The following is a 13,452-nucleotide window of genomic DNA, read 5'->3' as shown; positions in this document are numbered from 1 at the left end:
ATTTCGGAAAAGCATCCGGACACATTTTTTTTTGGTTACAGCAACTACAAAATGTCCCTGCGTGGACATAGTTCTTTCCCTCCTTTAGTCTTATTTTCGTGGCTCAGCTTTATCTTCAGTAGCCGTGCTCCTTAAACACAGATCAGCGCTATTTGGTCCGCTGCACTTTTTTTTCTGACATGTAATCACACTAAGTAATTTTTGTTTGCATGAGTTTGTTTTACAGAGCTATGGAATTAATCAGCTTAATGGGTCAGACTTCAGATTACATTTTTCCTCCTGAAATCGTAATAAATTATGTCTGAGCCCCCTATTTAGTATTGTTGGGAAATATCACAGTATGATGTCATGATTCAGACGATACCTAATAACCGCTGAATTGCTTAGCACATGACACGCAGCGTTAAGTGCGCTCGGCTACGTTTGCACTTATCACATTACATGTATTTTATCTCGTTATCTTTATTTCAACGACTAGCAGTCAAGTAGCAAAGTGCTAGCGCCTTGTGAAGGGTTCAAATAAAATTACAAATGACAGATGCCATAGAGATTCCTGCACATAAATTGCAAATGACAGCTTTGGACTTTTTTTTTTAAAGGTTTCATTTCAAAGTTCTTATAAAAAATGGTTAAAGGCAAGAACTTCCAAAAGCAGAAGGTGGAATGGTGGTTGTGTAGCCACGGTAAAATGAAAACTTGTACTGTAACTGTGTCTGCTAGTTACCCTTTAAATGTTTGACAAAAACAGAGTAATTATTAACCTGGTGTACAGGGTATAGGCTCAGGATACACTAATCCATAGAGGGTTAGCTTGACCACACTTGTGTAAGCGTGCAGTATAATTTACATTAGAGAAAGCTGACAAAATATAAAATTACTGTATGATTTGCAGCGCAATGGAGTGATGTCCCGTCCAGGGTGTACGGACCTCCCTGACCCTAACCAGGACAAGCGGTTAATGAAAACGGATGGATGTACGATCTGCAATTTTTAAAAAAATATCACAGGAAAGATACTAATCAATACACCTGAATGATTATCCAGAATGCTGATGTTTTATGAATTGTGCTTATTAGTATTACGGGCAGGTTAATGCCATATTATTCCTACAAATACCCGTTTTTGTTTGTTATGCTGCTACAAGTTCAACATATAAGTGTGTAGTTTCGGATGTCTATAAAAGTGCCTTGTTGTTTCAAGAATCTTCTCTGAAGGCAAAAAATTAATTACGTGATAGTATGATGGTAAATTATATGTATGAATGTATATATAAAATATGTGAATTAGCTTTGAAGACACAAATTAAACAGCATTTTGACTGCAGAGGCCAGACGTCTCAGAGTGTTATTTCAGTTTAGAACCGAAACAATAAAAGACTGAGAACATCCTACAGGTGCCTCTCTCATACAAAGTTGTGTATTATTAAGTAAAGCTCATAATTGATGATAACTTCAGCAGTATTTACTGAAGTCTTGTACATATCCGCTGGGGGCGCAGTGGGTTTGACCGGGTCCTGCTCTCCGGTGGGTCTGGGGTTCGAGTCCCGCTTGGGGTGCCTTGCGATGGACTGGCGTCCTGTCCTGGGTGTGTCCCCTCCCCCTCCGGCCTTACGCCCTGTGTTGCCGGGTAGGCTCCGGTTCCCCGTGACCCCGTATGGGACAAGCGGCTTCAGATTGTGTGTGTGTGTGTGTGTGTGTGTGTGTGTGTGTGTGTGTGTGTGTGTATGCTATACTTATCCAGAAACACAATAGGATGAAATTATACTTTGTGGAACGTGAGAAAATTAATATAGTAAAATCGTGAAGCAGTGTTTTATCCAACTATTACTTTGGCATGCGACATGAAATACATTGTTCTTTTGTAAGCTGGAATAAAGTATAATTGGGACAGCCGTCGCAGCTGTAACCATACTTATTACGATATGAAATCTGAACATAAATGCATTTGAGGCACCATCAGCATGTACAGACACTAATGAAACATAAACAAACACGTGTGTGGTTAAATTTCACACTCAAATTTCAGAAATTAATGCATACGCGGGTCAAAAAGTATCCGTAATAATACTAATTCCTTTTTTTTGATAAATATACTCTGGATACTTTTTGACCTACTCTAGGATTACAGCTGTGAGCGCTGTCCTAAGAATATGTCATTTCAGCATATTAATAGGACCCAGCAGCCGCCGTACTAATATTTCCACGGCGGCTACGGTGAGAATTTCGTTCTGCTGTAAGCTGTCAGTGCCATTTCAGTTTGAGAGCAAAGCGCAGAAAACGTGACTCTGTTAGCAAACGGGAAAGTATTTATAAGAGAACCGCAGCTTATCTTCCTGGATATGGCACTAAGGAGCCTGTTTGTCCAGCACTGTTTGTCAGGATGAAGCAACAGGACAAACCAGAGCTTGCTCTTTTATGAGGCCGAGGCGGTGAAATCGGGACCGGAGTGGCTCTTTCGGGGCGATGCGAGACCCACCTCGCCTCGTGGCTCACATCTGCGGAACACAAGGCCGGCCCCCGCCGTGTTCGCCGGACGGGGTACGAGAAGAGCGACGCAGATGGCCACGAGTCTATTGATTTTGGCCTTCTCCTTCTCAATAAGCCAAAGGTGAAACCCCAACAAAACAGCGAACTTTGAATGAATGAATGAAAGAATGCTCGACATTTATTGACTGCAGAGATCCGGCGCCTGCTGCTAAACCGCACCGGCACGGAAATGACAGAATTACCCACGTTGCTTCACCGCCGAGAGACAGCCTAGCATTTTCTTGGTAGCTCTTCTGAAACGAGATACAAAGCAGGTGGGACTCCTGCGATCTGTGAGCTTACGGGCTGTTTTCTGGCTAAACTCTAAGGCTCGCGTTCCGCCTTTGAAGCTCGGTCCCCATTCCAGACCTTCGCCCACGCGGGGGGACCGGCCGAGCGACCCGAGAGCTGCGCTCCGAGAGCGTCGGCTCACGGTCAAAGACCGGTCGGCAGCTGGACGTCGAACCGGATGAAAACGCCCCGAATCGGTTCGCCGCCCCGACCGCCCCCTCCGATTCTCAACAAGGGCTCATTTCACCGTACCGCGGGAAGAATTCCAGCGGCGAGGCAAGGGCTGGGACGTGCGTCGGGGAGCCACTGTTTGCAGGAGATTGTCAGATTGCCAAAGCAGGCACCCAGCTGTACCCACTGTTCTTCAGTAAATATCCCCACGAGCACTCGTGAATAAAAAACACTCTAGAAACCGGGCGACGCCAGAAAAGAGCTCCTGCCTCATCGCTTTCCCTCCATCACGGGCTTCTTCGCAGCTGCAGCGTTACGGTGTGAGGTTATCGGGAATAAAGGCGCCTTTCCTATCTTCTTCACGCAAATTTCCCGCTTCTGATGCTCATTTTCAGCTTCTTGGAACCCCGCACTTTGGTTGGCCTCGAAAGTTAATGGGTTTATAAAGCAGCCGAGAAATTAAGCGTTTGAATCAAACGCATTTTGCGGTTATTAACACCTCCGGAAAGGGAATCTGCCGAAATTGCCCTTGGCTGCTTTTTAGCATTCGGTCCACGCGTTCCAGTAGAGAGTCCGCGAGACCGATGCACGAACGTGGCCTTGGAAGTGCGATGAGCTTAAAATGCGGTGAGAAGAGCTAGCTGTGACTTTCATGTTGTCGCACCCAGGTCCAAAATGTATTATATGATGCTGAACTGGTCCAGGACTATCCAAATTCCATTCAGCATCTGCCTATGTATCAGATTTCATTACTTCCACTAATTTATAATCAATGATATATACAAAGGATGCAGAAACTACAGTACCACTCCTTTGTGTAGTCCTATTGGTCCTTTGGCTTTCAGTAAAAAGGCCTCCTCCATGTAGGGGCTTCCGTCGCGTAATGAGCACAATTTGGTCCTGAAAATTACATTTGCATTTATTCATGCGGCAGACGCTTTTCTCCAAAGCGACGTACATCTCAGAGAAATACAGTTTGTGCTTTACATTAGGAGAAAGAGACATAGTTGCAGACGTGCGATTCTTAAGTAAACCTAGTTTGTTTCTTTCCACTTTATGCACCGATGTTCATCGCACGAGTAGGTGCATAAAACAGAATATCGACGATTCCTGATCTCACACACACACACACCGTCTGAACCACTTGTCCTACACAGGGTCACAGGGAGCCGGAGCCTAACCCGGCAACACAGGGCAGGCCGGAGGGGGAGGGGACACACCCAGGACGGGACGCCAGTCCGTCGCAAGGCACCCCCAGCGGGACTCGAACCCCAGACCCACCGGAGAGCAGGACCCGGTCCAACCCACTGCGCCACCGCACCCTCCGATTCCTGATCACCTCCCTGCTATTTTTTTTTTTTTTGAGATACACAAACATTTACATACAATACAGGAGTAGCGGCTGTGTAAAGGCTTATCTGAGCATGATCACAAAGTCATGGTGCATGAACATTTACACCGTTCATGAATTTGAGAGATCATGGGCGAAGTGAGACCGGAAGAGGTGAGTTTTCAGACCCTTATTAAATGTGGACAGAGATTCAGCAGTTCCGAGTGAGAGGGGGAGGTCATTCCGCCACAACGGAGCCAGACCCGAATACCTCCGTGCTTTACCTTCTAAAAATGTGCTGGTAAACTGAATTCTCGTAAAAAAAGAAGTCTTTGTTACCATTAATTTAATTGGAGAAAAAAGATAATGCATTTCTAAATCACAAGAGGCTTTTTCCTCAACTGTCTTACACATACAGGTTCATAACGAATGTAAAACTTGGGGAAAAAAAAATTAAAAATCCCACTTACTGACAAATTCTTAAAAAGAAAATTAAAAAAAAAAAAAAAAAAATCAACACACAAGCACAGTGAACACTGTCAGCGCTCCGAGAATCTCTGGAAACGTTCTGTGCGTAACACTGTAAGTGCGCTGCATGATCGTAGGCGTGCGATTCGTTGGTAAGGAAGTCTTTCCGAACACGCGATTGACAGGGATGCGTATCTTCGCGCTAACCTGGGCACGACAGCCAAAGCACATAATCGATGGAGCGCGTGCTGCGCGAGGGAGAGACCGGCGGCCGAGAAGTACTCACGGGTCGCGAGGTAGCGGGGGGCGCCGAGGTCGGGGTCGGGGGCTTGGTGTAGGGCAGGGAGAAGCGCTGGCCCGTTTCCGGGGGCGACGAGAAGGATCGCATGCGGGCCTCGAGGCGCTCCGGCTCACTCTTGTAGGCCTCCAGGGGGAACGGGGGCTGTTTGGTCGCTTGGGTCGGCGTAGCGGGAGGCGAGGAGAGCCCAGACGCTGCGGGGAGTTAACAGGGGCACGGGAGCATTAGAATTCGGCTGCGGAAGGGCATGTGCCGCAAGACAAAGGTCTGCAACAAACCCCACCGTTCCACGTCTGCCGTACCCGCAACCGATTGGCATTTTCCACCGTGGAATATTTCCTCCGCATCAGCAAAAGTGGCTTCGCAGGAGACGCATCGATGCTTAACGAGTTCACGGCGCAAGGGCGAGATGATTTCCTGCCGAAGTAGGAAGGCCAAGCGTTGATGTTCTGCCAGTATCTATGGCGGCATCCCCTTGTCAATTGCTTCTGGTCCGAAGGCTCATTAGAGAGGATCTTTTCTCGCTGCATCAAGGTCAGGTATCCTTGTAGAGATTTTTGGAGGAAACGTGTTACCGAGACGCACGGCAATTCATCCGTGACATAAAACACCCGCCGTGGTGGAGCGGCGGCGCTTCGAACCTCCGGGGGTTCGAATCCGTGCGCTTCGCACGTTCTCTTTGCGTCCCCGTGGATCTAAATGACCCGGAGCGTGCGCGTGGGTGGGCGTTGCGTTGCTTTCCTCTATAAAAGGGTGAACGACCGCATGAAATTCACTGTGGTGTAATTAACAGTAAGTCACCGTTTATAAAGGTGTCTGCTAAATACTAGTTAATAATCTTTGTACTTTGCTCTGGAGAAAAGCATCTGCTAAATGAATAAATGTAAATGATTAACATCGCTGTGATGGAATACATCCAGGGTCACTCTGATGGCGATTTCAATCCTCAGTCCGTCAGTCGGGCAAAAACAGAGGGCGCGGCGCGGGAAATTAAAGGGCTGTTTTCCGAGACCTGCTTCCGCACAGGTACGATGACGCTTTGCTTCATACGGGCATCGGAGTTTCGGGCCCGTGTTCTTCTCGCTGCTTCGCTTCCTCCCCCGAAGAGTAACCGGCACCACGCTGACAGTTTCCCGAAGCGACGCCACTCGGGGAACAAACCGCTCATTTCACACGCGTCAAATCCAGACTTTAAAACAGCCTGGATTGTCTCTGTTATAAAATAGGGTCCAGATGACCGGCTCCGTTTATAGGACACGTTCTTTCAAAGTCACACGCGTGAGCATAATCGCATTTCTTATTTTTGATTTTGGCAAGTCATTAAATACACATAAATTTTAACGAGCGAGCAGAGTGCCGGGCGCTGCAGACGTGCGATGGCACCGGGGAGAGCCGCCGCGCTTCCACGCCGACTACGCCGGGACCAGTTCAGTCCGGCTCCGGGGTTCGCCGATGACATCACGGCGCGCATCGTCACATCCCTGTCGGATTCATTAGCCCGTCTGGCCAAACCGATGTGAATCGCTAAGGACTAGGACCACAAATAGCACGAATGCATGGGGACGTTCTCCAGACGTACACCCAGCACATTACACACACACACACACACACACACACACACACACACACACCTTTCTGCCCCCCATCAAGCAACAAAAACAGGAGGAATTTAATGGAGGAAGAGCATTGTACAGTCTTGATTCCTTGGGTTAATGAACTAAAAGAACATTGAATTACTCAACCGATGATGCGTTCAGGTGCGATAAACAGCATCGCTTTCTCGACGTTTACTTACGTAGCCGGTACCTTTCTCCAAAGCGACTTAATCTACTTAAAGTGACGTATCTATTTATACAAGCGATTATCCATTTTTGCTGGGGCTATTCAAGTAAGCACAGCAGCGTGTTCGACGCTACTGGAGCAGGAGGTGGGATCTGAACCTGGGTCTTGCCGCCCCGCTTCTCTCAACTTCGGTCTTTAAACATTTTCAAGACAGCTGTCGAGTGTCATCCCGCCCCCGCGCCGAACCCTGTGCCTTTCGTCAATATGCTGCATACTTTTCCAGGAGGTGCTCCTCGAGCACAGCGCCCCTCGACCTGTCCAAGGTGAATGACACCACTCTCTTTTCCCCACTTTGAGTTATATAACCAGAATGTGCATTAAAATCCCTTTTGACCTCACTGAAATCCCTTTGAAAGGGCCCGGCAATAGATAACTCTTCACGGCTCAGGGAAAAAAAAAACATCAAGAGAAAGTCCTCCAAAGCTGAGCTTCACATCTACTGAATGTGAAAACAGGCCTCTGCAGGGAGGAGGAAGGAAAGGGAAGGGAAGGGAAAGGAAGGGAAGGGAAGGGAATGAATGGGGAGGAGGCTGCGGAGATCCTTTATTCTTCCAGGTCCTGTACGATGATTCATCCGTAGGGGTCCTGTACAGTGACAAAGTTCACGAAAATGAGGCTCCATGGGCCGTGGCCTCACATGATGGCTGCAGAATGTTAAGTAGAGGAGTGCCCGGTGGCCACACGCACGCGCGCACACACACACACACACACACACACACACACACACACACACACACACACACACACACACACAGTCCCTGTTCATCGCCCTGCTTCCGATGTGCCAGACGGGCGCCCCAAAAGTACGGGGCTGCACGATGTCTCTCCCTCAGCACCGGCGTGTCAAATGCAAACGACTTCCCCCCGAAGTGTAAACAAATCCAGAGTGTGAACTCACCCGGCTACGCGCCACACTCGGGTTTGCCTTCTTCTCAGCTCGTCGCCGTACAGACATTGCCAAATGTCAAATCCCGGAACCGACATACCGAGCCTCCTCTAAATTAGTCAAATATTACTTTTTCCAGCTCCATCCCGCACCGTCGCTTTCGGCATCTCCGCAAACGCCTACGTGAAAATCAGACACCTAAGAGATGGGATATTGCAAACAACAAAACACAACTATATATAACTACTGACAGCTTCGCTATACAACAAATACCCATTTTCTTGACTGTAAGCCCTGCAGAGCAGGGGCTGCTTTACCGACGAGCTCCTACTTCCTCAGCGAATCCTAGATGGGACCGTTCCAAATTTTAACAAAATGAAACAAATGCAAATTAACCTGCATCTTGTCTTCCCGGAGCCTTAGAGAGCGTAAGCTATTCCTACACGGCGCCAAACGACTACATGTTTGCTTTGCAAATAAAAATAAGCGAGAAACCCGGGCTGTACTGTAGCAGTTACTGGAGTTATTATAGAGGTTACGGTGCATCCTTCCCTCTTAAAACTGCCCTAGCAGAAGTGTCCCTCCTGGGATTTGAACCAACAACATTTCATTCACATGTGTAATTGTGTAATGTCTATACTTCTTACCCCCTAAAATGATCAAGTCCCTTTGACTTCAGTTGGGTTAATTACCAAAGGCGGCAGTGCTGGTGGGTAGTGCTGGTGCCTCAACGTGCCTGGCCTGCACAAATGGATATAGGCTTGCAGCCCTGATAGTCTTTGTGGAGTTCGCATGTTCTCTCAGTGTTTGGGAAGTGTAGCCTAGGTGCTTGAAGATGCGGCGATTCCACGTTGGGTTTCATAGCGTACGCTTCTGGGATAGGCTCCGAACCTCCGTGGAGGAGGTCTAATTACGGTCTGGTCGTAGTCTCAGAAAGACCACCCAGTGAGAGAACCCACTGCAGATACTTTGGCCTTTGACCATCAATGGTTAAATCACAACCCAAACTCCTTTCTTGGTGATTTCATGGTAAACAGACTATCCATTCTGACATATTTGGCAAAGAAATGCACATCGTTGTATTAAAATGTTGTGGCAGACACATGAAGTTTCCTCTGGAAACGTGCACGACAGACAAGTTTAAATCTCTTCCAGTCAAAAAACTGACATTTAATTTGCATGATAATTTTAATCCATCCATCGTCAAGAAGCACTTGTCCCAAGCAGGGCTACGGTGAGCTGGAGCCTTACCCAGCAACAGAGGGTATAAGGCCGAGGGGGGAGGGCACACACCTAGGACGGGATGCCAGTCCACCACAAGGCACCCCATGCAGGGCTTGAACCCACACCCACCACACAGCAGACACCGGCCAAACCCGCTGCGCCCCCCCCCCCCCCCGACAATTTTAATGAATTCTGAAATATCTGTACACCCTTCTGGAAGTTACTAGAAAGTGTAACATGATCACACCTGTGATAAACTGTATCCTTCTGACCCTGAGCCCTCACTCTGCATATGTGGACGTCTTAGGTTTTTCTTGGTGTACCGTCTTTCCGTATGCTGTTTTGACTCTGTACTGTGCATAAAACCTAAAAAAAGAGACCATCAACAGACCTGCTGTCCAACACCTACAAGATCTGATCAGTCACTACATTCTGAACAGACTACTCCCCTCACCTCTGCCCGCTTGGGGATCCTTCACACAAGAGGTCCAAAATCAAAAGCACAAAGGTTCCCGGTCGTGGCTCCAGTGTGGTGGAATGAGCTCCCACTGTCACTCAGAACTGCTGAATCCCACTCGACATTCAAGAAGGGTCTCAAACCACCTTTCAGACTCAGTTCTCCCCTGAGCTCCTATGTGTTCCATGCTGTCTGTTTAAACCCTATGTGAAGCAACTTTCGTAATATTTATAGAGTGCTACGTGACAAATTGAGCGTACTCAAGAATCATTTGTCTGCATCCGAATCTCTCCTCCAGTTGATGTAATGTGCTTTTTGTATTATTCTCTGAGTTGTATGTCGCTTTGGAGAAAAGTGTCTGCTAAATGAATCAATGTAAATGAAGCTCTCAAAATGCACGTCTGCAGATTTGTCACATGAATAAAGCTGGAATCCTGTATTCAATTAAACGAAATGAATATTAATAACCACAGTACACACCAGCAGCATTTTATACTTAGTAACACTGATGCCCCAATTGAAGCTCAGGCCTGTTTCCCACATCCCCCAACCCTGTAGTAAAACCCAACTATTTACATGACACGTCAAGCTGCGTGCGACAGTGTGTTTGTACAGCAGTTTGACGCTGAGCAATAACTTACTGAAGAGTCTGAGAACATCTTTCTTCGCACTGCATGTGATGCAGATGGAAGTGGAAGCGTTCCTGCACATTGTCATAGGCACCATGACCCCAGCAGGGGCTTTCACTGCGAATTCTGTCCAAAAAAACCACGCTTCCCACATATTCCAACATCTCCCTCCTTCTCTCCCCATCTCCCCCCGTCGCCTTGCCGCATCTCTCCGCATTTCCCTGCCTCTCCTATCTCCGCACATCTCCCATCAGGCCATCGAGCACAGCCTGTCACACCGCGGGCACCGGCCATCAGGCGCTGAGCCACTAAGAACGGATTAGGCTGCGCAACAGTAAAATCCACCCTTCCCACTGCACTCCACACCCTCAGAACCGCCAGGTCTCCGGGTGAATTCAGGACACCTCTTGCCTTTCGATCCCTATCGATCCCTAACATGCGGTCCCAAAATGCAACAGTGCCGACCCAAACCTACTGGATCTGGTTTCAGAGACTCGGGGCTTCGGAAACTCTGGATTCTCTTCCTCCACCTCACTCACCTTCAGAGCAGCAGGCAGCACGATGAGTGAGCACATGGACCTGTAACCTGCAGGTTGTGTGTTCAGTTCCCAAGGGTGGTCCTGCTATACATTTCTATAGCAGAGTACTTAACCTGATTTGTATCAGTAAAATTCAAAGTTCAGTAAACGCATTTACCCAAACATATATATACCTGGGGGGGGGTTGGACCAGGTTCTGTTCTCTGGTGGGTCTGGAGTTCGAGTCCCGCTTGGGGTGCCTTGCGACGGACTGGCATCCCGTCCTGGGTGTATCCCCTCCCCCTCCGGCCCTACGCCCCATGTTACCGGGTAGGCTCCGGTTCCCCGCGACCCCGTATGGGACAAGCGGTTCTGAAAATCTGTGTGTGTGTGTGTGTGTGTGTGTGTGTGTGTGTGTGTGTGTGTATACCTGTAGAAACGGGTATGTCATTTTAAGTAGCTTCACACTGCAAGTCACTTTGGACAAAAGCATCAGCTAATTGAATAAATGTAATAGTAAGCAGTGCCTGTGCAAGAAAACAATAATGTCTGTTATTAATGGTGTCCGATAAAATAATAATATTTATGATAAGAAATTTTCCATTCAATATAAGATTTGCCTGTGCACTAAGGGTGTTTGACAAACAAAAAATAGTAGCCTGTCCATCTAATAATTTAAATTGTGCCATGGATTTCAAATCAGTGCGTGGAACTGAAATGATCAAAACTCTAGAATACAAAGTAATAAGTATAACTGGTTATGTTTTTAGGACTGCAGTACAGCATGTATAAAAACCAGGTGATGGTCAAGAGAGACAGGAATTGAAATGATGACTGAGATTCGTGACACAAGGCCAATGTAAGCAAGGAGGTAGGCAATAATTATAAAACAGTGAAAGGCCTGCCTGTGACATTATGGCTGCATAAAGACTTATGAGTTATAATTTCACTTTAAGTTAAACACCCTTCACTTCTCATGCAGCTGGAACGATAAGTCGTGAACGTCCTGCGGACAGCGATTTGTAATAATCCCAGACGAAAGCAGTTTCCTAGTAAGGCCAGCTATATTTAAACTGTGGGGAGGGTGTGTGTGTCGGGGGGGGTGCTAAACACTGGTGTCAGGGAAAAGCATGCTGACAGGGACCCCGACCCCCACAGTGATCACTGATGAGAGAAAGGGCAGTGCTGCAAGGCACCCTCCCGGGGACAGTGTTACACCAGCTGGGAGACTGCCTATAAATGGGTGACCCTCCTTGAGACACTGGGGGGGACGACACAGGGAGCAGGTGGGAGAGGGGACTGAAGTGCCAGGGAGCACTGGGGAGCTCCATGCAACATGTTCCAGGGCTCCGTTCACTGACTGATGTCATCCGGCCTAAGCAACCGCACGGTCAACATCACATGCGGTCAAAGACAGCGCACTTCAACAACCGTGCCATTTTTGGACCATATTCAGTAATGGTCGCTTTAGGAACCATGTTCATAGGTACATTTTCATTAATATCCTCATCTACAACCAAAACCGTACCAACCGTATTGGTCTCCGTACCTGAACTGCTGATATGCGCATGATGAATACATGCTGATATTCATCAGTTATTTCCAAATAAAGGTGCAAACCATACATTATAATGTTCTTTACTCAACATTCTGCCGCATATGACATCAAGAGAAAAGGTAAAATTATTACACCTTATTTTAAAATACACACACACACACCTTCAGAACCGCTTGTCCCTTACGGGGTCACGGGGAACCGGAGCCTACCCGGCAACACAGGGCGTAAGGCCAGAGGGGGAAGGGGACACACCCAGGACGGGACGCCAGTCCGTCGCAAGGCACCCCAAGCGGGACTAGAACCCCAGACCCACCGGAGAGCAGGACTGCGGTCCAACCCACTGCGCCACCGCACCCCTCTATTTTAAAATATTTTAGCTTTTTTTTTTTTTTGAATTAATTTTGCAACTCTTGCATATTTTTAATATGGACTTATTTGTTTTTCAACAAATTTCTACTAAAATATCGTGATTTTTCCATTTCGCAACAGTTCAGCTAAAACGGTAGCAGCGGTTGGACGTCACAGGGCGGGGAACGTCCCTCCGTTGCGCACTTTGTGGACAAGTGTGACTTGCACCAGTGTTCTTGTTCCTTAAACTGAACACTAACCGGGCAATGACAGTACCGTATACGTGCATGTATGGTGCATACCCACAGGGGCTGGAAACGCCAGCGCTTGGCGGAAAGCGCGCTCACGGATCCCAGAACGGGTGCCTGGGGCGGAAGCGGTGAACAGATGGAGCCCCCCTGGGACCAGCAGGACAGTCTTTAAATGAGCCTGGGCTGCAGATGGAGCGTTGGCGCTGGGCTGAGGTGGAACACGATCATCTCGACCCGCCAATCGACCACTTGGTTTGGCACCGAATGCAAAACGGCGTCTCGGTATAAACCGTCCCGATCCTTCATATTTTTAGCAATATTTCAGACGCGCAGCTTTTTTTCCTCAGAATGGAAGTTTAAACGAAGGTCTGATTCATGAAAGACAACGTAAAAAAGAAAAAAAAAACTACAGAATGTAATTATTCGGTAAATGTCCGTGTTTAAAGGGGACATAGAAAAACGAGAATTTAAGCCAGTATCAAATTGAGAAAGATTAAATTTCACTGAAAGCCTTCTAGGTACATGACTTCACTTGATACATAATAAGTGAAGTGATGAAAGCAGAATCGTGTTCTATCCGTTAAACCTTCGACACGCATTGGAAATTAGGTTTATATTTCGAAAGGAGGGCAACTGCAAATAATCACGTACGTCTA

General features: G+C 47.5%; 1 protein-coding gene across 9 annotated transcripts in view; it reads right to left on the bottom strand.

Annotated features, from left to right (window-relative positions):
- The window catches only part of LOC108931742 (5'-AMP-activated protein kinase subunit gamma-2-like), a 102,235-nt gene that overhangs the window by 28,680 nt on the left and 60,103 nt on the right, over positions 1–13,452 (bottom strand). For 7 of the 9 annotated variants that reach the window (XM_029246427.1, XM_029246428.1, XM_029246432.1 and 4 more), the window contains one exon: positions 5,072–5,277. The exons of 1 other annotated variant lie outside the window; for it this stretch is intronic. In XM_029246427.1, the coding sequence (XP_029102260.1) occupies positions 5,072–5,277 (206 nt within the window). The remainder of the gene's footprint in view (positions 1–5,071; positions 5,278–13,452) is intronic. One more of the 9 variants, XM_029246434.1, reaches the window with a different exon arrangement.

Source organism: Scleropages formosus, chromosome 19 (genome assembly GCF_900964775.1).
Source record: "Scleropages formosus chromosome 19, fSclFor1.1, whole genome shotgun sequence".
In the NCBI taxonomy this organism is placed as follows: Eukaryota; Metazoa; Chordata; class Actinopteri; order Osteoglossiformes; family Osteoglossidae; genus Scleropages; species Scleropages formosus.
This window is presented reverse-complemented; position numbering and strand designations above follow the sequence as displayed.